At 34.8% G+C, this 27,312-nt stretch overlaps 9 protein-coding genes and 1 pseudogene across 10 annotated transcripts; 5 read left to right on the top strand and 5 right to left on the bottom strand. All coding sequences in view use genetic code 12, as the record gives it.

Annotated features, from left to right (window-relative positions):
• Nucleotides 1-59: 59 nt before the first annotated feature.
• Nucleotides 60-6,632, bottom strand: J8A68_000992 (annotated as a pseudogene). Its single transcript has 3 exons — nt 4,687-6,632; nt 3,574-4,420; nt 60-3,500 (listed from the first exon to the last, which is right to left on the bottom strand). Coding segments are annotated over exons 1-3 (6,234 nt in total).
• Nucleotides 6,633-7,863: 1,231 nt separating this feature from the next.
• APN2 (DNA-(apurinic or apyrimidinic site) lyase) lies at nt 7,864-9,357 on the top strand (the record flags this gene model as incomplete). The annotated part of the gene is made up of 1 exon (XM_049410726.1): nt 7,864-9,357. One exon carries the CDS (start codon nt 7,864-7,866, stop codon nt 9,355-9,357), a length of 1,494 nt encoding a protein of 497 aa, XP_049265537.1.
• Nucleotides 9,358-9,881: 524 nt separating this feature from the next.
• On the bottom strand, nt 9,882-10,610 carry TBP1 (TATA-binding protein; the record flags this gene model as incomplete). The annotated part of the gene is made up of 1 exon (XM_049410727.1): nt 9,882-10,610. One exon carries the CDS (start codon nt 10,608-10,610, stop codon nt 9,882-9,884), a length of 729 nt encoding a protein of 242 aa, XP_049265538.1.
• Nucleotides 10,611-11,738: 1,128 nt separating this feature from the next.
• Nucleotides 11,739-12,146, bottom strand: J8A68_000995 (uncharacterized protein; the record flags this gene model as incomplete). The annotated part of the gene is made up of 1 exon (XM_049410728.1): nt 11,739-12,146. The coding sequence occupies one exon, from the start codon at nt 12,144-12,146 to the stop codon at nt 11,739-11,741; it is 408 nt and encodes a 135-aa protein (XP_049265539.1).
• A 228-nt stretch (nt 12,147-12,374) lies between these two features.
• Nucleotides 12,375-13,568, bottom strand: J8A68_000996 (uncharacterized protein; the record flags this gene model as incomplete). Its single annotated transcript, XM_049410729.1, has 1 exon — nt 12,375-13,568. One exon carries the CDS (start codon nt 13,566-13,568, stop codon nt 12,375-12,377), a length of 1,194 nt encoding a protein of 397 aa, XP_049265540.1.
• Nucleotides 13,569-14,634: 1,066 nt separating this feature from the next.
• J8A68_000997 (uncharacterized protein) lies at nt 14,635-18,102 on the top strand (the record flags this gene model as incomplete). The annotated part of the gene is made up of 3 exons (XM_049404604.1): nt 14,635-16,188; nt 16,269-16,622; nt 17,332-18,102. 3 exons carry the CDS (start codon nt 14,635-14,637, stop codon nt 18,100-18,102), a joined length of 2,679 nt encoding a protein of 892 aa, XP_049265541.1.
• Nucleotides 18,103-18,202: 100 nt separating this feature from the next.
• Nucleotides 18,203-18,993, top strand: RPL29 (60S ribosomal protein eL29; the record flags this gene model as incomplete). The annotated part of the gene is made up of 2 exons (XM_049404605.1): nt 18,203-18,216; nt 18,798-18,993. The coding sequence occupies 2 exons, from the start codon at nt 18,203-18,205 to the stop codon at nt 18,991-18,993; spliced, it is 210 nt and encodes a 69-aa protein (XP_049265542.1).
• A 1,734-nt stretch (nt 18,994-20,727) lies between these two features.
• On the top strand, nt 20,728-21,717 carry J8A68_000999 (uncharacterized protein; the record flags this gene model as incomplete). The annotated part of the gene is made up of 2 exons (XM_049404606.1): nt 20,728-20,828; nt 20,904-21,717. The coding sequence occupies 2 exons, from the start codon at nt 20,728-20,730 to the stop codon at nt 21,715-21,717; spliced, it is 915 nt and encodes a 304-aa protein (XP_049265543.1).
• A 173-nt stretch (nt 21,718-21,890) lies between these two features.
• On the bottom strand, nt 21,891-23,029 carry RPL2 (60S ribosomal protein uL2; the record flags this gene model as incomplete). The annotated part of the gene is made up of 2 exons (XM_049404607.1): nt 21,891-22,651; nt 23,026-23,029. 2 exons carry the CDS (start codon nt 23,027-23,029, stop codon nt 21,891-21,893), a joined length of 765 nt encoding a protein of 254 aa, XP_049265544.1.
• A 1,340-nt stretch (nt 23,030-24,369) lies between these two features.
• On the top strand, nt 24,370-26,976 carry PET127 (Pet127p; the record flags this gene model as incomplete). Its single annotated transcript, XM_049404608.1, has 1 exon — nt 24,370-26,976. One exon carries the CDS (start codon nt 24,370-24,372, stop codon nt 26,974-26,976), a length of 2,607 nt encoding a protein of 868 aa, XP_049265545.1.
• Between the last annotated feature and the right edge of the window lie 336 nt (nt 26,977-27,312).

Raw genomic sequence — 27,312 nt, forward strand, 5'->3', positions numbered from 1 at the left:
TAAAACTCTTTTATATTCATGACTCTATATATTTGTACATTTAAATTTTAAATCTTTGATCATTTTGGAAAATCCACTGTGGATTCTCGTGTCATTGGGGTACCTTCCTTGTCAATAAGAGTATTATTTCTCAAAAACTTGAATTTCTCTTGAAGACCACTATAATGGAATTGTATCTGCAGTTCCACCATTTGTGCCTTATCTAAGTCTCCCGTACTATTAAACCGTGCCAACATATGTTTCAAAATAAAAAGACAAATCATTTTATCAGATTCTGACTTTGTATGATTCAATAAATCATTCAATTTTTTAAGTGAAGCATCTTGTTCCTCTATATTCGTAGTTTTTGATATGATGAAGTAATGAATCAAAAAATACACAAATCTTAAGGATGTTTTCCCGTCAATCAACCGAGAAGCAACATGTAGATCCTCCATAATATTCGGACCAGATCCATCCTTATCCATGTTGACACTAGATCGACGGAGAATATCAATGATCAACTTGTATGTAGTCCTGACAACTGGGTTGTTCTCGGTGAAATTCAACATGAAACTATCTGATGTTTTCGATTTTGGTTTGAATACAATTTCTAAATCATGATATAATTCCAGCTTCAATTTACTATCATCTGATTTCAATTTTCCATCTTTGGAATTTATATTCGAATGAGAGATTAGTTCACTTTCAATTTCAAGCAATACTAATAAATGAAGGGTTGCAAACACAAACAATTCACTATATTGAGATTCAGGATTCATCGAATCAGCTCCAACACCCATCTCTAATTGTTCCAAAGAAACTTGAAAGTCGGGACCATCAGCCTTCAGCGTCATATTTCTAACTTTAAGATAATAATATTTTGCAGCCTGGATATCCCCTTTATGATGATAATACACCCCAAACATATAATTAATTCCAGGAAAGAATTTTTTCATATATGGGTATTCGATACTGGCAAATCCATTATTGTTTGCATTCATATAGTCATTCATATTACTAATTGCATCAAAATCATCTCTAGTAAATCTATTCCATGTTTGATAATAGTCAATCAAGAACTTGAAATATGACATCTTGATAATTCGTTTCCGAACATCATGAATGGAAAGTGAGACCGTTGACTCCGTACCACCCATAAGCTTTCTGCAATTCTTCTGGATCAATTCTAGACACACTTTGAAGGCCTGTGTCGAATCATCACTAGAATGTGATATCTTATACATACCCTTTAAGAAATATACCATAATAATAAACTCATCAACTGACAACCAAGGGAATTCAAATGTTAATTCATCACCATTTTCCTCTATCCCTATTCTAATACTTATATCTCCATTGGATTTCCAAGTCTTCCAATCAAGTTTCTTTTGCATACGCATATAGCTTACTAAATATTCCAAAACACTCTTGCACTGTGAAACATTACCTAAACTCATACTCGCACCTAATTTCACCAAATAGAGCATGGACACAAGTTGAACGGGGACCCGGATTCGTAATGCAAAACTTTGCTTAATCATCGCTTCCGCTTCTGAGATCAACTCAAGAGCCTTCGATGGGGATCCTCTATTATTATGCAAATTGGCATAATAAATCAAGCAAAGTGTCTTTAAAACTTCATCTAGTTTCGGATCTTGGATCAAACTTTGTAATATTACCAAACCTGTTGAATAATCTACAAGGAAAAGATTCTTCATTTTCAATAATTGAAGTATTTGTGCAAGTTTAGGATATTGCATTTCGGTATAACGTTGAATCAATGCCTTTATATAACTGGTTACTAATTTTGGATTACTCTTCTCTAGGATATCAGCATACAATAATTCACATACAAATCGATCCTTGATCAGGGAAGTTTCTCGTGATGCAAAATTAATGGCTTTTGTGATATATTCTTCAGCGAGGTCCATATTATCGGCGTCTTTGAAACATAACTTGGCTAATTTGCGATAAATCAACACTTGCTGACGTGCACTCAATCGATATTGATACCTGGAATGAAAGCGCAACAAAACTCGGATTGCGAGGTCAACTAATTTATAATATTCTTCCATACCTTTTTCGGTACTGGTTTCTTTGGCATGTCTGTATGCTTTTTTCACCAAATGATCAGAAAAGTTTAAACATTTAATAATTGGGTCATTTGCATCATATTCTTCTTTCACTTGCTCATCTTCGGTGGGCCTGGATTCTTCACCAGGAGATTCAACATCACGAGGAATGCTAGTTGTTGGGCTTTCCATTTTGTTTATTGTACCGGGTTGAAATTCACTTTTATTAGCACCTTCGCTCTCTGGTTTCTCATCCAACAGTGGCGAGGTGGTACCGTTACTATTAATATTGGAACTGGTATTGGTTGTAGGCATTTCATTTCCCTTTACTGTGCTGGATTGAAGCACACTTTCATTTGCCTCTTGGAGCTTTGATTCCTCCTTGTCAACGATACTCGACTCTCCATTTTCCTTCTGCTTCTCTCTCTGATGCTCAACAATATACACTATCTGACAATCGTCATCATTGCCTTGTTCATCTCCTTGATTCTTCTCAGCATCATCCATATTCGAATTTTCCGTTCTTGGAACCTTGCTTCGTTCACGATATACGGCATCTGGATTCCCACGCTTGGCAGTCCGCATTCCTTGCAGAACTTCATCCTTTTCATCCCAATCCAGATTTATCAATCTTCTAGTATTAACCCAACTATCGGACTTTTGTTGCAACCTCGAGATTATTTCTTGAATTTTCGCATCATTTTCAGAATTCATAGTACGTTGCTTATCATCTCCCTGTGTTTCTGACTGTATCAAAGCCTGCTGTGATTGTGATTGTGACTGTTTTATTAGATGATACTTGGCAACTATATCTTCGCCTTGCATCGGTGAAACCTGCGGCGGTAAATCTTTAGGTCCAGTAGATATAACTTCTTCAGATGAGGACAGAGAAGGTGGAATATATTGGTTTTGTGCATATGGTTCTTGAACTGTAGGGGAGAAATTTCCCGGTAAGCTTCGAATAGCCACCGCTGATGGTTGTTGTTGCAGTGGTTGGTTCTGTTGTGGAGTGAATGCATGTTGTGATGACTGGCTTTGTGTAGTAAATAATTGTGTCGGTTGCTGCTGTTGTGGAGTGAATATTTGTTGCGGGGGTGGCTGTTGTTGAAGCGGCTGTTGTTGAAGTGGTTGCTGTTGACGCTGCTGTTGTTGAAGTGGTTGCTGCTGCTGGAGTGGTTGCTGCTGCGATGGCAGCTGTTGAAGTAGTTGCCGTTGGAGTGGTTGGTGTTGTTGCGGAGTGAATGCTTGTTGCTGAATGACTGCTCGTTGTATGTGGCCACTCGCACGATATATCATTGGATATGTATTTTCAGGAATCCTTGGAGATGTTGTATCCATGACTGATGATGATTGTTGAACAAGATGAGAATGTTCATTAGATCCATTTTGTCCCAACATTCTGACTGATGCTCCCGTGCTTCCAGAATTATTTCTTGAGAATTCCGACTGTTGTGAGGATACTGNATGCTCCCGTGCTTCCAGAATTATTTCTTGAGAATTCCGACTGTTGTGAGGATACTGAAGACGTAGATTGCGTCGCTCCCCTGTTGAAAGTTTCAAGATTCTTATACCGTGATTGAATAATTTCTTGAATAGCAGCGTCTTTTGAATTAATTGGTTGCTTTGATTGACGTTGCAGAAAAGATGACAGCGATTGCACTGAAGGCGTAGATTGTATTGCTTCATTATTGGTAGTTTGATACTTTTCATACAGTGAGTGAATAATTTCTTGAAGAACGGCGTCTTGCGAATAAATTGGCTGATTTGATCGACGGTGGGAGACTTGCTGAAAAGAAGACAATGATTGCACTGAAGGCGTAGATTGCATTGCTCCCCTGTCGGTAGTCTGATGCTTGTTGTACAGTGATTGAATAATTTGTTGAAGAACAGCATGTGGTGCATAGACTAGTTGTCTTGATCGACGTTGGGAGACTTGCACAAATGACGGCAGTGATTGCAGCTGCAGCATTGGGACAGCACCATTAAGCCTAGATTGTGGCGTAGGTCCATAATAGTCTACACCTGATAGTGGTCGTGGATATGGCGGCATTGGTACTGAATTAGCTTGATTTTGCCATGCTTGGTCGTAGGTATCTCCTACTTGATTGCCTTGTATTATTGGAGTAAATGCTTGTTGATTAGGGTTTACATATGGACGTTGTTGCAACCCTTGATTCGGAGCAGTACTTTGATTCTCAATATAGTTGGGATCATATTGCCTTTGATATTCCTTGTTTAAAAAAAATGCATTCCCAACCAAGTTTTCCAAATCTGACACATTGCGAAATCCTTGCGGAGGTTGATTCGGATTGTTCAGCATGACCTCTTGCTTCTGCTGATTACTATTAGCTCTTAAGTCTTCTGCTCTATCCTAATTATTCTGACGCGTTCTTTCAGTAGCAGGGTCCTATTGAATTCAATAATCCTTGGTTAATTTTTTTTTTTGTTACAACCAATAAATTTGGCAACAACAAATGTGGGTCATCAGAAAGCTTATTTTACAATCAAAGATCAGGGCCAATAATTTACACTGGAACGAGACTGACGCAAAACGGGTTAAAATTTCTATTAAAAATACATAAAGAGAGTCATCTACTACTACTACTACTACTACTACTACTACTACTATTACTACTGCCGCCTATTGATATGCGCAGTTGTTGTCTTCAAATAATCCAATTCTTCTTGTAATTGTCTTCTTTTCAATCTTTCTTCTGTCAATTCAAGTTCATATTGATCATGTATATCACCCACAATCTTCTTAAACTCTTTTCTTAGAATCCCACTACTAAACCCACCATTCATTGAAGTTGGTCTGGTATTGCTACTATTATTATTGTTAGTTGAATGGATTGAATTCTTTTCATCTTCTGATGAATCATCATGTAGTAACATTTCGCCAGTGATTGGAGATCTAACTTTTGCTAATTCCAACGGAGGACTTCTTGGAGAAGTAGCTAATGATGAATTACTGGTAGTTTGATTAGTAGTAGTAGGAGGAGTGGTTGATTTTGCAATTTTATCAACTCGTAATTGATTCAATTCTTTACGAAGTTTTGCAATCTCTCGATCTTTACTTTCAAGCGAATCACGACTCGAAGTTGTTGGCAGTGGGGTAGGAGTATATGAAGATAACGATATTGGTGATCCATCTTTATTTCGTTTCAATTCATTTTCTAATTGTTTAATCTTCTTTCTATAATCTTGTACTAATTTTGAATATGATTCTCGTGAATGTTCATATTCTTTAGTAAGATATTGATATGAAAATCGTAAATCATTCAAAGCAGTTCTATATTCAGTGATTGATCTTTCCGGACTTGCTGGTCCATTCGAAGTTACACCAGTTAACGAATAATCATTGGAAGTAATTGAATTGTTAGTCATATGCATTGAATTAGATGTGATATCTGCGGCCGACTCATCAGCATCATCACCACTGCTTACCTTTGAATTGGAAAGTATACTATCTATACAACTTTGGACCCATTGAATTTTGGAATCAATCAGTTCTGGATCATTTGGAGGGTTTGGTAAGGTTATACTTCTTTGAGCTGCCACACTTGCAACATGGGAGAAAAGTGAATCAAATATCTTATTATGTGTATTATCTTTCTTCGGGGAAGATGAATTCAATGCAGATATCAAGAAACTTGTGTCATTGGGAGTTTCAGGAGTAGTTAAACCATTCTCACCACTCACCGAGATGTTAACATCCTCAATATACCCTAATACCAAACAGGATAAGTTATGATTATTTAATCTTGTAGTTAGTTGTTCTAATTCGGTTGTGGTGGATAATAAATGTGATTGTAAAGATGAATTTTGTTTCATGAGTTTAACTAATGTCTTTGAATCAATTCCTGTTGAAGGATCTTCTTCGTCTTCTTCTTCTCCATGTTCGTCTATAATTTCAAATGGCCTTATTATCACATCGTTAATGAATTCCTGAACAACCGATAGTTTAGATGTTAGATATTGTTGTAGATGACGCTTTTCTTCAATTGATTCTTTTAATTTTATAACCTCAGGTAAGGATAGTATAGAATCTCCATTAATTTTATTAGTATCAAATACTGAATTTTCAATTAATATTTTCAAATTTAAATAATTTGTTTGATTATGATTTATTCTTTCGAGAAGATCTTTTGGAATTTCATCTTCTTTATATTCTTCTTCTTCATCACTTGATGAATCTGAACCTAATTTGGAAAATACACTTTCTGGAGTAGATGGCGATGTTTGAGAATCACCAACACGTGTAGAATGTTGTATTTTTATATCACCCAGTTCAAACTTGGATTGTAAATAAATATTAAATGAATCTTGTAACGCCTGTGAATCAAGTGAATTATTATGATTAACATCATCATCATCCTCATCATCTTCATTGGTGGTACTAGAATTATAATTCTTTGGTTGATCTTTGTTTATTTCTGATATTTTTGATCTATACTGTTGTTGCAATTGAAACTTCAATAGATCTGGAGTTGTATTGGTTAAATTATATTTCCCATTTGAATCATTTTGAGTTAATTTGAATGGAGATCGTTTTATAAATGATTCTGAATCAATCATACTTGTGTAATGGCTCTTCTATGGGGATAATAAATAAAGATAATCAAACGATGAGAACGTTTCGATTGAAAATGATCAATCAGATTTTTGCTTGTTCGTGTTTCTAAATAAAGTTTACCGTGGGGCTGAGTTGATTATTGTTAAATGAATGTGTGTGGTAAACAAGGGTATGTAAGGATATGACTACTTCTTTACCTCTTTTCTTTCAGGTGTGATATTCTTCCAATGAAAGTAACCTTTGCAATACAGAATGTTCTTCTCTTTTCAAAATTAACGAAATCTGAAAGTTAAGAAAAAGTTTATGTTGTTTTATGTTTCAAATCGTCAACTTTCGTCAATTTTTTTTAAAGAAAGGAAAAAAAAAAAAAAATCTTGATTTTTAACAACAACCGAATGGCTAAAAAATAAGTACATCTGGTAGTGCCACAAAAAGTATTACAAATACGCGTGTCAAAAAGATTTTTAAATTTCACCTTAAATTGACAGTATACATGAATAAACACAAACTTAACAATTTAAAGGAGCTTGCAGTGGAAATATCGGAAATGCACTTCATTGTTAAGACAGTAAATTTCATTTCTAGAAGCCATCTAAGGATCCAACTAACACAGTAATTGTTTACTTTGTATTTTCTTAGGTATTCTCTCTACACCAAGAAATCAATCTAAGCAAGAGCAAATCGTACTTCGATCCCTTTATTTTGATTGGAATCCCAAATAGATCCAAAGGTTTCCAGATCAGACAACAACTCGTTCAACATATTTACGAATAACAACGTTTCTGTCCATTCTCCGGTGTCCATGTGCTGTATATTCCACCCCCTTTCTTTAAATCATCGGTTAAACCTTTTATCGGTTAAACTTGGTCCAAGTATTTGATTGTTCTATTCAAATACGTTTCCATAATGCTGGTTATATATCCGGATGGGCATTTGTATTGTTTACAAAGACCCAATTACACATTATTATTCCCTATTTTGGAATCATTTAACTTTCATTTGTACATCAACAATTGTCTAACGTTTCTATAAAATAAAGGGAAATAAATACTTTAAGAAAATAATTTAACTTTCTTTCTTGGGGACGAAAAAAAAAAAAAAACACGCGTCATTATTTTTTTTTGCATATTTTTTTTTTGGTTCACAAATTTCATAACTCCAGAAAACTTTAATAAGGAAATTATGCAGTGAATAATTCCGAGATGAGATCATCCATCCAATAGGACTCTTCTAATGAACAGCAACAACAACGAGATTTCTTCCCTATTAACTGAAGAACCCCTAAATAAAATCCATCCCAAATCAAACAAATCATCTACTCTAAGATATGTAACTTTTAATATCAACGGAGCAAATACTTTATTCAATTACCATCCCTGGAATAAATTCAATCAAGATTATAACGCCCTATTTCAACTGTTACAAGCAGATATAATAACCTTACAAGAATTAAAATTATCCAATCAAACATTACCAACTATTAAAGATATTGGACATCTTCGAAATTATAAATCATTTATAAGTTTGCCTATTTCCAAAAAAGGATATTCTGGTGTTGGATTATTTGTTCGAATTCCTGATTCTTCAGAATCGAAAAATGTTAAAAGAAATTTAACAGTCATACGAGCGGAAGAAGGTATAACTGGTTGGCTATCTAGTAAACTAACCAATGGAGATACAATACCGCTGCGGCCATCGCCATATCGAGATCAAACTGATAACAATATTGGAGGATATCCTGATATCGATGAATTAGAAGGATTAGCAATTGATAGTGAAGGAAGATGTGTCTGTATTGAACTAGCTAACAGCCTAGTAGTATTTGCATTATATTGTCCTGCAAATTCCCAAGGCACCGAAGAAGGTGAGAAATTTAGATTGAAATTCTTACAAATATTATTTGAACGGGCTTATGAATTAAAATTCAAATTAGGTAAAGAAGTTATAATAATGGGTGATATAAATGTTAGCCCGGACTTAATTGATAATGCAGAAGGAATGAAAGATAGAATAAATGAAAATCTAATCCGACCTTCTTTGACTTCAGATGGATATAATTTTGAAATCATAAATTATGAAGAATGTTGGAAATTTAAATCATCAACCAAGGCACGGGAATTATTAAATAAATATACCATCCCTGGTCTATGGCATGATCTAATCCTTGACACAAATACCCAGAAAGCTGTCGATACGCAATTCTTATATGATTCAACTCGATTCATTCAAGGTCGAAAAATGAATATCTATACCGTTTGGAATACTTTAACTGGTGCAAGACAAATTAATCATGGATCAAGAATTGATTTGATCTTATGTAGTTGTTATAATATGGTAAAAAGAATTTCAAAGGCTGATATATGGCCATTCATACTTGGATCGGATCATTGTCCTGTATTTACTGATTTTGATGTTGAATTGGATGAAGATCAGGATATAGATGAAGAACATCAAGAGCATGCTGAAGTGGTACCAACAAAACTTAATTTTGAAGCTAAATATCATTACAAATTAAGCAAATCAAGAGATATCTCAACATTATTTGGATCAAAAAAGACACCCTCAGAACTGACATCGCGTGAATCAACTCCAAATTCAGCATCGTCATCTCAAAGGTCAATTGAAAGTTCTCAACCACCAGCGAAGAAACCTAAATTGCAATATACAAGTAGAAAGACGCAACAGAAACAAACAAATCAAAAGCCTATAAGCGGATTCTTTAAATAAAACCTTTCCCTATAGAGATAATAGAATAAATTTGTAACTATTATGTATTAATTACTTATTAATCAAAAAAAAAACTGATCTAAGGCAATCTAATACTCAATTATGAATTTCTCTTCTCTTTTTTTATGTGTTTTTGATTATTATTTAATTTATAGATAAGTAAAAAGCATGGATTCATACTGAAATACTCTTGGGTAAAATGCTAAATATTAACATAGGATATTTATAAACTGAAACAACCTGCCACTTCGGGCATCCATTCTAACTGAAAAAAACCAACAAAACTAAAAAACACAACTTGTATAAACAACAAAACCCATTTAACTTTTTTTGTATGCGTTCAAAGGAGAAGAATTATATATAATCATCATCTCTTTGTTTGAATCTTTTTTTTAAAAAATAAATCTTTTTCTAATATACACAAAATAAAATCATAATAATACAAATCTGGGGGGAAAACTGAATGAATAAAATATTTATAAAAAAAATTAAAATGCTAAAATTGGAGGTGGTGTGGAATATGATTATGATTTTCGGAATTCACTCAACACCGGATAAATAGCTTCAAAAGCTGCATAAATCTCTTCTCTTTGTTTTGCACCAGTTAAAACAATCTTACCCGATACGAAAATCAACAACACAATCTTAGGTTTAACCATTCTATAAATCAACCCTGGGAATAATTCAGGTTCATATGACGAGAAAGTACCATGTGAAAATGCCAATCCTTCCAATCTAATTGGGAATTTAACATCACATGATCCCACAATATTTTGAATCTTAAAATCAGTAAATTTGGCATTGAATCCTAGTTTTTGAATAATTCTGGCATATTTTCTTGAAGCTAATTTGGAATCATCTTCAGATTTTGCACCAGTAACAACCATCTTACCAGAAGCAAAGATTAATGCGGTAGTTTTTGGATCTCTGATTCTCATAATGACGGCAGCAAAACGTTTTGGATTATATTCGGCATTACGGGCATGTAACGCAATAGTTTTCAAATCTAAACGACAATCTAAATTGACAGTAGCAACGATATTTTGTAATGTTGGAACAATACCGGATGTAGCACCATCATCTTCATCTTGCTTTGGTTCAATTACATCTTCAGTTGGTTCTTTTTTAACTATGCCTTCAGAACCATCTTGTTCTTTCTTTTCACCATCTATACCTTTAGGGAATAATAATGAATTTGGAGCAGTGAATGCCTTGGCTTGAGCAGCAGTAGTTGGTAACTTTAAAGAGTCCATAATGAAATATTATAATATTCTTGATTGAATTATATATTACAAGGATGGATTAGTATTATTTTTGAGATTAACAAACAAATGTATCCCAAAGAAAAAAACAAAAACAAAAAAAAACGAAATTCGATAATTCAAGAATTCCACAAATAGATCTTTATGATATTAAGTTTGTGGTGTGTGTAATTCTTTGTCTATTGAAAAAATCCTATAAATAGATACCACTTTAAAACTTTAGATGGGGAATGATAATTCTTCTTCAACTAAAAAGTGACTTTGAATGTATTCTATATATAGTAGTAGTAACTCCTCTTCAATTTGAAGGATTGTACAGCTTCTTTCCTTTTGGTTTCAAAAACTATTTGAAAGCTTTGTATAAACGGAATAGAAGGGTGATAAAATGAACTTGTGATTTTTTTTGCAATCGTAACAACAACAAAAAAAAACCTGTTAATATGCAGGAGAGCGAAAAAGATGACGAAAACGGAAAAATTTCAAACAGAAAAAAACTTCGGGGGATCGTGTCCTATTTATACTAGTGAACAAAATCCGGGTAACCACTCATTTTGTTACTTACGATGGCAAAAGAAAAATGTTACAAAAGAAGAAAAAAAGAATTCAAGAAATAAAAAAAAAAAATTAATTCATCTATGAAAAATTCATAGTCTCTCAGCCCTTTCCCCCATAACAAAATGTAAACTTCTTCATTATTGATATTTCAAACATGATTTGTGTATATGCAATGGATATCATATATTCTAATAATATACAAATATTGTAATTCTCTATTAAGTTTGAAGGAGAGTTGGTTTCCGTATTCTCCCATTTGTTATCTCCCCTTTGGATTTCTTTTTTTTTTAGTTTCATTGTTTATCAATTATTTTTTATGTGAAAAATGCTCATCTCGGAAATATGAGCAAGCATTGCTTCTGATAAACGTTGAGTCCTTTTATGCTAATTCGTCCTTATAATTCTATAATCTATGTTCTATAGCGTTGTTTGATTTAATGTAACCAACTCGTAGTCTTTATAATTTTTCTTTTCCCCTCATCGTGAACACCAACATTATGGGCGAAGTGATCTCTTTCGTGGTATGACTTAAAAAAAGTAGTATACAAAGTGCAAACCCCGTACCTAACGTTCCTTTAACAACTTATTTCTCTTTTCTCTCTTTCTCATCCTTTCAACCTTCTTAGCATGCATAGTAGCAGCCATTCTTTCATATCTTTCCTTCTCAGCCTTGATTTCTCTTCTACGTTTCAAATCTTCTATTCGTTGCTTTCTAGTATTTTCTTTTTCTTCCTTTAATTCTTTCAATCTAGTTTTATATTGTTCTTCTTGTAGCTTCTTTTGTTGTCTATCTTTGAATGAACTTGGTTTGGTGACTTTAGTGACACCCAAGGTCTTGACTCTAAACGCATCCTTCTTCATTTTCCAATCTTTACCATTTACTCTTGAACCTTCTCCTTTATCCTTCACAGGAATAGGATCAATGTATTTCTTAGGTATATCGTTGTATGGTAAGTTACCTGATGAACTCATAGTGTTTCTAATAGTGACGTTAATCTAGTGAAGTGGAAAAGGCGAAGCAAATTTAATAGGAAAGTTTGTAGAGAAAATTTTTTCTCTCTTTACATTTGATGTGAAGCGAAAAAATGGTTGAGAAGAAATATGGAAAGTCTTAGCAGTCATACAAAAAATATTGCAACCAATTTTATGATTGCAATTCATACAATATTTTGATATATAAATAATATAAATACATAAAATTTACTCATCATATACAGTCTTTTGTTTATCAATCAATAAGTTTGCTCGTCTTGTCCATTTTCTAGATCTTGTAAAACGAGAAAACCCATCTCTCCCACGGCCATCCTTCCAACTAGAATCATAAAATACCCAACCTTCTTTAGATTTAGACTTACTAAACTCAGGATCTAACTTCCATTCAGTATCTAGCCATTCCCATCTATATGAATATATATCATTTTCAAAAATTGGGAATGGGAATTCTTTAGTTTCATTAATATTAGGTGCAGAATTATATGAACCTTCATAACAGAAGTTTGATCTTTCTGTAGGATATAACAAACTTGACCATCCCATTCCAATCCATCTTCTTTCATTCTCAAGAATTTCAAATAAAACCAATTGTTTGATTTGTGTGGGGGAAACAACTGATTTTTGAACAATCTTGAAATCTCCAAGAATTGCAGCCGATGACAAACTGGTTGACAAGTCTTCCACATCAGTAGTAGAAGGATTGGATATTATTGAACGAGCACTATACAGACTTTTCTTAAGTTTGATATCAAATCCAGTAATATATATAGCTGCAATTCTAACATATGTTGATCGCCAAAGTAATCGTCTGATTGCAAATGCCCAAGGCGCATGAAAACTAAACATACTTAATCCCACTAGCCATAGATACTTCTGAGGAGTGATTATGTTATATTTCGTAAAAATTAAATGCAATGGAGTAAGAAGTGATACTGTGAGAAACATTCGGATATAATTCTCCAATTTAAATGGAAGATGTTTCAATGGTTGAAATAACATTTCACACCTCACCGTTATATTATGTAATGTATATAAGACCTCATCAATTGTAGGAGGGTCTTCCCATTTGCAAGCATGAACCACTGATGATATTGTCCAAACTACACTTGCAAAAGTTGATGCGATTAGTAATGGTAATATAAAATGACTCACCCAATTCCAATACATAACAATAAACGAATAGATTATCATATACAAGAAATTCTCATAATGATCATCATTAGTCCATGTCAATATAGACAATAGATTATCAATTAATAATAAATAAGGAAAGATTTGTGATAATGCCGATACCAAGGTTGGATTCTCGGTAAGTAATTTTGCTGTGGGGGTTGCTGTTAATAATTTGACATCACTGGGTTCAAATGCTGCCCGTAAGTGTCGATGATATGATTTAGCCATAACGTTTTAGTACTAGGAACAAGGCGTCTTAATCATATACGGGGACATAAAATATCTAAAAAGAACTCTCGGATTAATGTGGAAATTCTAATCACTTTTGACAAAATGTTCATGTGAAAAAACCTGTTGTTGATAGTGGGGAAAAATTCTTAGTTGTGGTTCACCTAAAAAAGAAAAGAGTGCTACCAATTGTTAGCATTTTGAAATTGTTATCCTAGAAACACCAATCAATGGATCCAGTAGGCTATGCTATCCCCTTTGGTAAATAATTCACTCCTCAATAAGTATAATAATGAGTGTTAAAAGAAACTGGTCTACAATCTTCAGGTTTAAGATATCCCCTCGTTTGAAAGTGTTATGCCCAACAAGTATAAACCCCGGTTTGATTTCAGCCAAGAAATCTTTGACATTCATCGTGCCTATCAATTCTACGTCAAGGAGTACAGATAGATTCTTTAACCTGCATAGATTAACTTTATCATTGAGGCTTGGGTTGGCCATTACGCTGATGTCTAGTGAAATTTGATTCCAATACTTTTGTTGGTATCATCTGCTGAATAATATGCCTGAAGAATAAATGGCTGCCAAAAAATAGTTCCCCTTTCAAAATCAAATTTCTTCTAGAATCTGTTACATACTTTTGCATCTTAATTGATAACCCACCAGTATCAATTATCGAGCTTAATATTACTCATCAACCAGGACTTAATCCACGTAAATTTGGGTTCGTAATCAATTCTACATTGACTGCAAAAAAGAAAAGGAAAGTAACTTTAACATTTTAAACGTAAGTGGCTCATATTCCTTCCATGCACCTTATCGTACATATACTATGACTAACCCTTTACAAATTTATAAGGTATATATTGGGCTCAGTCAGACTCAGCCTCCTTCCATATGTTCAACAAGGATAGACGTGCAGATATGTGCTTTGACATGATTACCTATCAAAAGTTTCAATCTTTCTTCACCAAAGAGATCTCCAAATATATAAATAACCATCCATGAATACCTTCTTTCCAAAACTTTTCTTGTCTCACTTTCTTCACTTAGAAATGCATTAAGGATGTTGATACTAAAGCCATTGTTAACTGTATTTTTCCTTGTTGATTTCGTACTTGCCAAGAGAGGTGAATTAAGTGTTACACATAAACCAGATTTGGCTTATGTTGCCTGCGGAACGGTACTTGCAAGCAATCCTGAAGAATTATTTATGTTCTGTGAAGTTGAAAATCAACCAGCATTAGGTTCGATGGCAAATTGCTTAGTGGATACTTTTGGCATTGAGGATGATAAGTATATTCAAGGATTCTTGTCATTTTGCAAGCATCTTACCAGGGACGAATTTGTTGACTCTTATCACAATGCTAGCTTTTACATAAGAGATGGTCATGGTGAAAAGTTTGGTGAGAATTATGATCCTCCTTTCCCTATTAGAACTTATCCGGAAGCAGTAATTCATATTTGGAATGTGTCATATCGAATGGCCCTAACTGACAATTGGAGTATTTGGTATGGAACTGCATTGCTATCATACTGGGGTTTGATTATGCTCATAAGTGGGATCCAATATTGGAGTTATTTCCTTTTTCCAACAGTGGTTCAATCTATGCATGGTAATGTTATAAATTCAATCAGAAGACACTTTACCCTTCCTCCCTTTATCAAACATGCCCATCTTAGTCGCCAAGCATGGAGGAAGATATTTATATGGATAATCCCATTGAGGTTTGAAGTGTTGGTTATAATTGGCCATTTTATACTTTGTATTCTCTTCTGTTCCACTAATGTGTTTATGTCAAGCTATGGTTTCATTGCTCTTTCTATTGGCTCAAGAACTGGGGCTTTGGTGAGTTTCACTATTCCATTACTAATCTTGTTTGCCGGAAGAAACAATTTCACCCAATGGTTAACAGGTTGGAACTATTGTCGTTTCCTTATTTTCCATAGATATATTGCAAGATCAATGTTTTTGATGTTAATGGCTCATGTTGCTTCCAAAACAATCACAGTTAAAAAGTTATCCAATTACTCGGAACATATGAAACTTGATTATATGATTTGGGGTGTTGTAGCTGCGACTTGTGCTGGTCTTTTACTATTCCATTCTTTGCAGGTATTCAGAAATGCAAATTATGAGATATTTGTGATTCTTCATAACCTTTTTGTGCTTTTCTTTATTATTGGTGGATGGCACCATACAAAGGTTGTTGGTGCAATTCAATTGTTCTTTGCTGCAACTGCAGTATGGGCTTTTGATAAATTCCTTAGGTTGGTCCGTGTAGTTCTGTTTGGTGTGAGGGAAGCTACAGTAGAGCTAACTTCTGATGAGACTTTGAGACTTACTGTAGTCAGACCTAGTTGGTGGAAACCTCGTCCTGGGTGTCATGCTTTTGTCTATTTCCTTGAACCAAGGTTCTTCTGGCAATCACATCCTTTTTCCATAACTGATTCAATTGATGAAGAAAATACAATCACATTTTTCATGAAAGTAAAGAACGGAATCACTGGTCGATTAAGTAATGAGTTGTCCAAGTTACCCACGCCAGTCCTTAATATAAAGGTTTTGGTTGAAGGTCCATATGGTCAATACCTTCCACTTCATAAATTTGAAAGGGTGGTCTTTTTAACGGAGTCCTGGGACTCTATTACCAAGCACTTGATCTTATCCGCAATTCGGATTCTACCAGACATATAAAGTTTTATTGGGTAGTTCATCATTATAAATCGGTTGGATGGTTCTATAATGAATTGATGAAATTCAAGGGTACTAACATTGAACCTGTTATTTGTGTGTGTCATCCTGACTTATGTTCTGATATTGAAATATACTCCCCAGTTAGTCTAGGAAAATCGGATTCAGAAAGTGATGGAACTAATTTGAAAGAAAAGGATAATATTAGACCAATTGTTGCAGAAGTTCCCGAGTCTAAGGCAGATGAATCCCAAGTTCTGAATCTAAAGGAAAAACTTTCCTTTGTGGAATTCCGTGAAGGAAGACCCAATATACAAGAAATTATAGCAAATGAAGTGAATGAATGTAGCGCAAATATTGTATTTGCTACCTGCGCTAGTCCGTGTATGGTAGATGATTCTAGGGTAGCTGTTGTTGATATTATAAAAAATGTACAAACAAAGAGAATCGATTTGTTTGAAGTTATTGAAGGTTGGTAAGTGTGGTTCATTTTTATTTATTAATAAATGGTCAATTCTTTGGAATTTAGTTTTTTGCAACTATTTTCGGTTTTGGCTGCTAATAAAAATAATTCGGTTTAAGTAATTTTAAGTCTATGCGTATATTTTATACCAATAAATTTTTTATTTCATTCTTCGCTTAACATAATTTCAAAGTTTTCAGGTTGAAAATTTTTTTTATTCATCTTTCTTTTCTTTCTTTCTAAAACACCAAACACCAAAACATAATAATAACCAATATCACAATGGTAAGTACTTAATTTTTCAAAGTTGGAACAACATCCTCCTTATATGCTACATCCTCTCTTTATCAAATAAAGACAAAAGGTTGTGCATTGGGGAGTGATGGTCGTTTTATTTATTTTCTTTCACCTAGTGATGATCTTTCCATGAATATATCATTCTGGTTAGATTTAAAGGTTTATGAAATAAGTGTCATCACTTCTTGATGCACAGGCTGAGTATCTTTTATGATACTGTAGAGTATTTGGGTTTTATAAAAAGGAATGTTCGTTGACATTTTGATGAGAGAACACTTTTTAGAACTAACAATTACTCAATGACACAGCCTTCTTCTAAGAAAGTTGCTCCAGCTCCATTAGCCACCAGATCTAAACAATCTGCTGCCCCAAAGAATCCTTTAATTGATTCTACTCCAAAGAACTTCGGTATTGGACAAGCCGTTCAACCAAAGAGAAACTTATCAAGATTTGTTAAATGGCCAGAATATGTCAGATTACAAAGACAAAAGAAAATCTTATCCTTGAGATTAAAGGTTCCTCCAACTATTGCGCAATTTTCCAACACTTTGGATAAGAACACTGCTGCCCAAGCTTTCAAATTATTCAACAAGTACAGACCAGAAACTGCTGCTGAAAAGAAGGAAAGATTGACTAAGGAAGCCGCAGCTATTGCTGAAGGTAAATCAGCTAAGGATGTCTCTCCAAAGCCAGTCGTAGTTAAATATGGTTTGAACCACGTTGTTTCTTTAATTGAAAACAAAAAGGCTAAATTAGTTTTAATTGCCAACGATGTTGATCCAATTGAATTAGTTGTCTTCTTACCAGCTTTATGTAAGAAGATGGGTGTTCCTTACGCCATTGTGAAAGGTAAGGCTAGATTAGGAACCTTAGTCCACAAGAAGAACTCTGCCGTTGCTGCTTTAACTGAAGTTAATGCTGCTGATGAAGCTGAATTATCTAAATTAGTTTCTACCATCAACGCTAACTTCATTGAAAAGTATGAAGACAACAGAAGACACTGGGGTGGTGGTATTATGGGTTCTAAAGCCAATGATAAGATTGCCAAGAGAGCTAAAGCTGCTCAAACTGCTGCTTAGATTTAACCTTTTAGTTTAATTATTTGATTGTTTTCTTTCTTCTATTGTATATTTAGTCAGGTTTATTTAATACATCGTTCCATACTTTGAAGGTATTCTTATGATTGTAGACGTGTGCATAGTTACAGTTGTTGTGCATACAATTTGACTTGATTTCTTTGTGTGGTAGAGTTAGGGCTCAGCCCTAAGGATATCACGTGAATGAACCTTTTGAAAAATTTTCTTTGTTCAGACGCTTATTTTTTTTTTCTTAGTGTGAGTGCGTACCGTACAGCCAGTGCGAATGGTCAATCAAATTTAATATAGGCATCTATTTTTTCAAAGCATTCAGACGGTTCTTTTCGTTTCAGTACTGCAAGTCAATTGTTAATAAGTGTATGTTTGAGTGAATACGTACCTTCTATAGAGTCTGTGGCCATGTATAATAAACACCGATGTGGAATAAGAGCACGCTAAATCAGATACGACGAATATTGGCCAAGATAGAGATATGAAAATAATTTTAATGAAATTCTCACCATTTGACTACGAAATGAAATAACGAAGTCTGCATGACTATAAGAATAAGAGGATGTGAAACACGATTTCAAACGAATAAACAAACGGGTTATTCATGTTCATTACAAGGCACACACTTTAGAGGTCAGAAAATCTATATACATTCAATTCAGGAAATACTAACATTGCATATTTAGAAAGATGTCTAAATCTAAGAACCATACCGCCCACAACCAAACCAAGAAGGCTCACAGAAACGGTATCAAGAAGCCTAAGACCTACAAGTACCCATCTTTAAAGGGTGTTGACGCTAAGTTCAAGAGAAACCACAGATACGCTTTACACGGTACTGCTAAAGCTTTAGCTAAGGCCAGAGCTGAAAAATCCGCTTAAATATAAGATAGAGAGGGATATATTCTAGTTCCAAATGATCTTAAATTAATTGTACGTTATAATATATATATATAATATCATAAGTTTTACGTCTTGATCTTTTTTAACATTGAAAGGATGATGCATATTTATGTACGGGTTTGTTAGGTATTAATTAAAGCTAATTTAAAACTGTTATACTTGTAACAATATAACTTGTAAACGTTTGACCATAATTCCTTCTCTACGTATCAGATGGGGGTAAATGCACACTGCCAAAAATGGAATGTAAATTAACTGTTGCTTTCTGGCAATATTCTCTATAAATAAAGACCATTAGGAGGCTCCCATGATAGCAACCAAGACTGCTGAAAGGTGTAAGCATAATGTGGTCTCCTAATGTGTATATCTAAGCTAGGAGAGTAGAAGACCCACTCCCAGGCAGACTGAAATATGCGCTTTGAGAATTGCTAAAAGAAAGATCTACCATCACAATTGAAAGCTGCATAGATTTACAAGCTGTTATAGGGTAAGACCCAAAGAAGTTAACAATCTCTTCATTACTGGCTTTGATTACCGTCAATTATCTTGTTTTGGATATTTAGAGAGCCAAGGTTGACTTCAAACTTTAGAAATGTGTTCGTTGTGTGACTATCGTAACAGCTTTACAATGAACTAGTGGCTTGATATTTGAAACGATGCCTCGTCATTGGTAACTGATGTATTAGCTCACCATTGCTTCTGATATTTGCGAGTCAAGGTAGAAACGGTAGGATTGTTGGCACTATGTTGGCTACACTAGATAACCTAATCCTGCACAAGGGAAATCGAGATAAGGCGAGGGTGGTAACCGGGTGAATTCCGTGTAACTTCCCTGGGATATTGAACCTTTAACGTTCTGTGTCTGCACTTGTAACGTTTCCAGCTATCTAGAGTCAAATCAACTTAGTAACTAAGTAATGGTAGCATTTCAACCTGGTTCTTTGGTAAAATGGTTTCGGTACAGAATGATTTGAACCTGAGGCTCCAATGGTTGGTCATTATTATAATATAACAATAGCGATGACATTTGCCAGCATGGAGAACATTGCTTGTTTGGGAAGAACTAGGAGAACATTTGTTTGGGTGTCTGGAAAAATCCACCTGACATAAGCATTTACATAACTACATAGAAGAGCAATATAACATTGCGTTCAGGCTCCCACCTCTCAATGATCCACCTGAGATCCGAGATTCAGATTTCAAATACTTAAGATTAGCCACCCAACGGTAATTAGTGTTTAATTTTTATCACATTTAAATTATGGCATGTCAAAGGGCTGGTAGTGAATGGACCATTCCTTGTTCACCTATCTTTGGTATTTTAAATCTGATTTCCGGCTCTCGAGTTGGTGATTTGGTGGTATATTTGCTAGAGAGGATAACTGCATTCAATGCACTCTATCGATCCATTGCATTCGAATTTGCGTAGAGGATGAAGTTGAAGACGAGTATTCCAAAGGCTAGTATGCTCCTTTCAGTTTGACTTGGAAACTAACCTTAGCATAGACACCCAAACAAATATTCTGATAATCCAACACTGCTTGTTCGCATCATTCTTTGAATGTGTTTGTGTTGACTTTGCAGCCATTCCCTTTTTGGTGCGACTAAGAAAAAATCGTGTGTTGCAAAAACCTCTGAAACTTGCCCCTAATTTGTAAATCTTCTCCTTCATTCAATTCAGAACAACAACATCAAGTTACCCTAAAAGAACAAATGCAATCCACATCATCCAAATATCACCGTGTTTATATTAAGAATCTTAGTTACTTCACTTGTGAAGAAGATTTAGAAGAATTGTTTAAGAAATATGAACCGTAAGTTATTTCCCGCCAAAACAAATTTGTTGCAAAAAGAATTATTAGAAGATACTAACAACATCCAAACTTTAGAGTAAGTGTATTAATTCCAAGTTATACTATCAGGTTTAGTAGAAAAGATAGACAGAGACCATTGGGTATTGCTTATGCTGAATTTAAAACTCCTGATCAGATAGATGCTGTTGTAAAAGAATTTGATGGAATCATGCTTAAGAATAGAAAAATGAGTGTTAAGAAACATTATCCCTATAATCCAAAGCGTCGTAATATGTTTAAAAGAAACGACACCAATCAGAAACCAAATGAAACTGAAAAACCTCAAGACTCCACAAAAGCTATTGTTAAGAAAGATAACAAACCAGTTGTAACTAGAGCAATTGAAGTAGTTCCTAGTAATAACAATGATGAACAAAAGTCCCTTGTCTCTATTGCAAATTCCGAGCTCTCTATTGATACTGTATATATTCCAAAGGCACATGGTAAAATCACCGATGAAGCTATTAGGGATTTCTTTAAAGATTATCGTCCTGCTCAAATTTATATTTTTAGAGATAAACCAAAGCGTGGTCCTATTAACTTAAAGGGGAATTATGTTAGTGTTTTGGCGAAAGTTGACTCTTCACAAATCAAACTTGAGGATATTATTTCCAATTTGAAGGCTCAGAAGCTTAATGGAAGACATGTGGAACTTCAACCTGCGTTGAAATCAAAGGTGGAAGAGGCATCTCTTGCTGCAAGCAGATTGAAGCCTTTGCTTCTTACTTCGGGCGGTCCTCCCACTAATGATAGGAAAGCTTCAAAAGAATCGAAGGTTGTTGTTGAACCACCTTCTGAAGAGGTGACCATGGTTGAAGAATCGTCCTCTGCTACTCAAGAAGTTAGTTAGTTTAATAGTTTAGAGTAAAAAATGTATAGCTAGATAGAATGTGATTACAAATGGTTGAAATGTTTAAATATTTTTTATGCTTTTTATTATTAAAACAAGAAATTAAACCCAACAGTATTTATAAATTCATCATTATTATTGACCTATGTAAATGTACAATCAAATTAAATAAATTAATCTTGAGTTTTTTGAGTACCACGTAATAAACCGGTTCTTCTGGCGGCGATTAAACCAGCCTTTTGACCAGCAACAGCACCTCTAGAAATAGTAGAAGCCTTACCAATATGTTGATGGTTACCACCACCATGAGGGTGATCAACTGGGTTCATGGCAACACCTCTGGTCTTTGGCCATGAGTTTCTCTTGACCTTGTATTTGTGGAAAGCTCTACCAGCCTTTAATAATGGTTTATCAATTCTACCACCACCGGCGACAACACCGATAACACCTCTGGCATCAGAAGAGATAACCTTCTTAGCACCAGATGGTAACTTGACTCTGGTCTTACCTTCATCTGGGTTGTGTCCGATAATGATAACGTAGTTACCAGAAGTTCTACCTAAAGCACCTCTGTCACCAACCTTTTCTTCAACGTTGGAGACGATGGTACCTTCTGGACAAGCACCTAATGGTAAGATGTTACCAACATTTAAAGAAGCCTTCTTACCGGCGTAAATAAATTGACCGGTGTAGACACCTTCGTTAGCAATGAAAGTTTCTTCTCTTAATTTGTACTTGTATGGGTCACGGAAGACAACCTTGGCTAATGGAGCACCTCTTCCTGGGTCGTGGATGATTTGCTTAACAACACCACGAATGTAACCGTGACGTTCAGCATAATCTAAGGTTCTTAACTTAGCAGCACCTTTTCTTAATCTGGTGTGAGAAGTGAAAATGGAACCAGCACCTTTTCTTTGGTTACGAATGACTCTACCTATATGAAGATGTTAGTATATTGGTCCTTTAATCGAAATGATCGTGAGATTCCTTCCTTTGTTCTGAGATGTATTGCACTGTATTTGTTAGATGATTTAAATATTTTCTTCGAAGAGGTAATATTTCCTTCTTTTTTATTAAACTCGAAGTCGTCTATTTCAAGCTGATCCTCATGAATATTCCTCTCTCTTTTGAGTATCATAAATGTGGTTGTTATTGATGATTTTTCATATTTTACATATATTCAATCTCAATATCCATCGACTCCACTATTTAATCAAATTTGATTCCCTTGCTTTCCCACAATCGCGCTAATCTCTATCTGAACTACTGTAAGGGTTCGGTGATCTATATGGTATCGTCGTCACATACCCATTGTTTAGTGATCGGTTTAATTACGTTCTTTCAAGAAAGGTATTAAAATTTTTTCTAATAAAAACTGAAATTTTTCTTTTCCAATCTGAGGTGTTTGGTTAGTGAGACTGTTCCTAGTTAATTTTTCGCAGTACAAAATTGATAGCAGCTCAATGAGAAACTTTTTTTTCAGTGTGCTTTCTCAACCTGTAAAAGTTTTGTTAGGAATATTTTATATGTAGGAAAATATCAGATTAGCAGGGTTGGAACCCTAAATTTTATCTTTAGCACGTGACTATATTTACGCTAATAAAATGTGGGGGACCAGTTGTAAATGGAATGCAACTTGGTGCAAACAAGAGACACCCATAGGAAACGAACACAACTACAAAGGCTACTTCTAAAATACAAAGAAATTTCAGCTACTGTACACGTAGCTATAGTTTGTGATCTGTCGAATGTTAATATGGCCGTTTTTAAATATTCCTATTAGTTGAAATTAAAATGAAGTAAGAGGACGTCAGTCCGTAAGTGTTCTAGTAACTCGGCATTCGGTTTCAAAAGAAGGTTAATTAAGTTCCTTCATATTTTGTGAGTACTTTGAAAGCATTCTTTACTTAGTCGTAAATTCTGACAATCAAATTGTATCCAATCTAAGTCGGATACGTAATATAGTCGATAATTTGCTGCAAAATCGCACAAAAAAATTGAATCTGTTTGTAACTTATTAAACTATACTTCAATGAGAAACATGTTGATCGATATACCCAATACACGTATACAAATCCACGTGCCAATATATATAATGGATAATCAAGTGAAATAGAAGAGGTAACCAGAACTGCTCATAGTAAAGGAGGAAATTGTAAGTGTATGAATTGGTTGCAAAAATCGCACTTGAGAGGGTATACCCATTCAGATCGCACCATACGTCTAATTTTGCCAAGCCATCTAATTATTGAGTTGCTCAGGCACGCTAACATCCAGTTTTACTTACCAGAGTGTGTTGAATTCCTCGCCTTAACCTGTCGTCAAAAGCAAAAGTTAGTGATAAAGTTATTTCATTTTTGTTGGCCGCCCCACTTCAGTTTTAGCCTTTACTGTAATAATTCAAAACTTAAGGTGCCCGACCAACTGAAATCTCATACCAACAGTATATCTATCCTAGGGACAATCTTGCCAAGTATTACTGTTGTATTAAAAGAGGAATCATTGGCCTTGCCATATATTAATGTGTACTGTACTGCATACAAATTCTTAGACTATTCGAAAAAACTTCGTTGATTCAAAATAGAGAATGCGATGCCCTACTAAATTAATCCTACGTCAAAACGTATCCATCCATCGTTATCCATACATTACATGTTGGCCATATCTCGACGTTCAGTCATTCTTCAAAGCGCAGTTTGCTCTTATAGAATACTGCCTATTTTCATAAGAAAATATGCTGGTACTCCAAATAATCAGAATCAAAATACGCAACTGGATATCGCAAGTCAAGAGCTGGAAGGTTCAAAGAAGTTGCATTCTATATTCCAGAAGGCTAAAGATGTTATAAATCAGCAAATACCCACCACGAACTCGGTCAAAGGTGAACTGAGTAAACCTGCTAATGGTAACCAGAAGACAGTGACTGGCGTATCAGACACTTCTAACAAATCTCAAGTTGAGAAGAAGCTGGACCAGAAGGGGAGAGATAAAGATAAGAAGACCGTTTCCCAAAAAGACAACATCAAGGATACAGGCGACCTGAATCAAGGTATGGATTCAAAAGTTGAAGGAATATTCGCAAAAGCACAAAAGAAGGCCAACCGCCCGACATCGACCAGCACGAAATCGAATGGCGGACGTTCTCATAGGGCAGGACACGTAGAAACACGGAATGCAACTATGGGTACATCTAAATCAGGTAAGAAATTTGTGGTTTCGCGGATGGCGGTGAAGGAGATACCCAACAGGGAAACGAAGGAACAACCAAAGAACAATCAGACGTCTCAAAACAAACCAAACAATAAGAATAATAATTCAAATAAGGGCCCGGTTGAAGAAAAATCAAACAAGAAGAAGCAATCGGGAACTTTGGCAGAGGCATTAGATAAGCAAGTCAACAAAATTCTTGCAGAGAAGCAAGCTAGAGCTGCAAATGCGAAAAATGCTAAATCAAATTCAAATACCAGTGGACTCTTCAAAAACAAAAAGGAGCCAGAGTCAAAGGAAAATGAGGCAGTTGAAACTTCAACCCTATCCCGAGACCAATTAACGGCTACCTCCAAAGGAGAAAATGTGCATAGCTATTGGACTGCTGACGCCCTAAGTACCGAAATCACACAATGTGTTCCACCTGATCCTAAAAAGATCCCAGTATTGGCTCATAATCTTGATCGAGTCTTGTTTTCTCCGGGGGTACATTTCCTTCAGGATCCAAGAACAAGAGTATATAATTTCGATCCATTTTTGAAGAAAGTTATAAGTCATAAGGATTTTAATTTTGATACAATTGAAACTTTCCAAAGAGTGTCTAAAGATACAACATTATTGGAAAAGGCTAAAGAATTTTCCAAAGTCTTTTATTCATCTACATCGTCAATGACCGGGGTTCTTACGAAATTCTATTTGTTATTAAATAATTATAGTCCTGCCCTTGTGTCGAGATTTGGAGATGTTCCATTTTCAGGTATGTCATTCCTGTCACCTTCTAGTGTATTTGTCAGAGGACAAGGAGTTAATGATGAAGGTGAAACTATTTATTCTATAGAGTCGGATAAATCCTGTGATACCGAAATTTTATTAAGTGCTATGGGGAATTGTTTAGAAGTGTTATTGACTAATCCTGAAGATGAGTTTGTTAAATATCGTAAAGATAGTGGTATTAAAGATACTAAAGCGCCTCCAAATCAATATAATTATGCTGGATATAACGGATTTTTATTGAGATCACAATTGGATTGTTATGATGAAAGATTACCCGGTAATGGTACATTTGATTTAAAGACCCGTGCATCATTGTCTATTAGACATGATCAACAGAATCCTAAATTGGAACAAAATACTTATCAAGTTTGGAAATTAAAGGGAGAATATGAATCGTTTGCAAGAGAACGTGAAGATTTGATTAGGACTGGTGCAATGATGAAATATATGTTCCAAGCCAGAATTGGTCAGATGGATGGTATTTTTATTGCATATCATAATATTAATAGTATGTTTGGATTTGAATATATACCATTATCTGAGCTTGATGAAATTTTCTATTCAAATAAGATCGCGTCAGACAATGCAGCCCCTAATGTGAGTACAAGCCTTCTTCCTGAACATACGGCTTCATTTGTTGCTGAATCTCAATTTAAGTTTTCATTAGAGATTTGGGAAACATTATTAAGAGATAATATTCTTCAACAATTGAAAAAGGATGAAAAGGGTGCATTTAGATTAACATTCCAAAAGATGAATCAAGGCGGTAGGACAAAACTTCGAGCCTTTGTTCTTCCAGTAACAGACGAGGAAGTTTTAAAACTTCAAGAATTCCCCGATCAATATGATACTAGATTTGATATGGCACCTTCCAAGAAATTGGCTAATATGCGTAGACATGGTGAGCAATTGAAACGTTATAACGAAAAATTACTTGAATCAAAGAAACAGAGTCTTAAAGTATTCGATATTGAAATCGTTGGAGCTGAAATTGGTAAAGATATAAAACGAGTCTATCAATCATTACCTCACAAAGAAAGCCCATGGGCAATGTGTTATAAAATTACTAGATTAGATGCAGATAATGAGATGGTACGTATGTATTCGAGATTAGTTGAAATGGGTCCTGATTCGTTGAAATTTGCTGGAACTTCAAATCCTCTAAGTCCAAAAGAACAGAATCGTAAATATTATACAAGATTGGGTGCAACTAGAACTAGACATTGGGGTCATTTGGAGAAACAAAAGGGAGTAATTATTTATAAACCCAAGTACTAAATAACTGTAAATATTGTAAATAGATTTAGCATATTTTAAACATAAAATTGAGTTAAAATAAGTTTTTATGTTTCATGTAGTCGTCGTGTGACACGTGAATAAACTTTTTGTCATGTTATACATCTGTGATACTTCCGTGTGTGTACATTTATATGTATATTTTTTTTCAGTGTGATGAATCCTGAAATGTGGTTGTGGAACCACCTCCTGTTCCATGGGGTTGAGCCTAAAAAAAAAGCTTTTACGGATTCTAATTGCCTTACAATGATAGACCTGATTCGCCTGGGGGGGGGGGGAGAGGGCACGAAAATTTATTAGTTAGTTAGAGACACATTG

This window comes from Hemisphaericaspora subhashii (assembly GCF_019202705.1).
Source record: "Hemisphaericaspora subhashii strain CBS 10753 chromosome Unknown scaffold2, whole genome shotgun sequence".
Classification (NCBI taxonomy): Eukaryota; Fungi; Ascomycota; class Pichiomycetes; order Serinales; family Debaryomycetaceae; genus Hemisphaericaspora; species Hemisphaericaspora subhashii.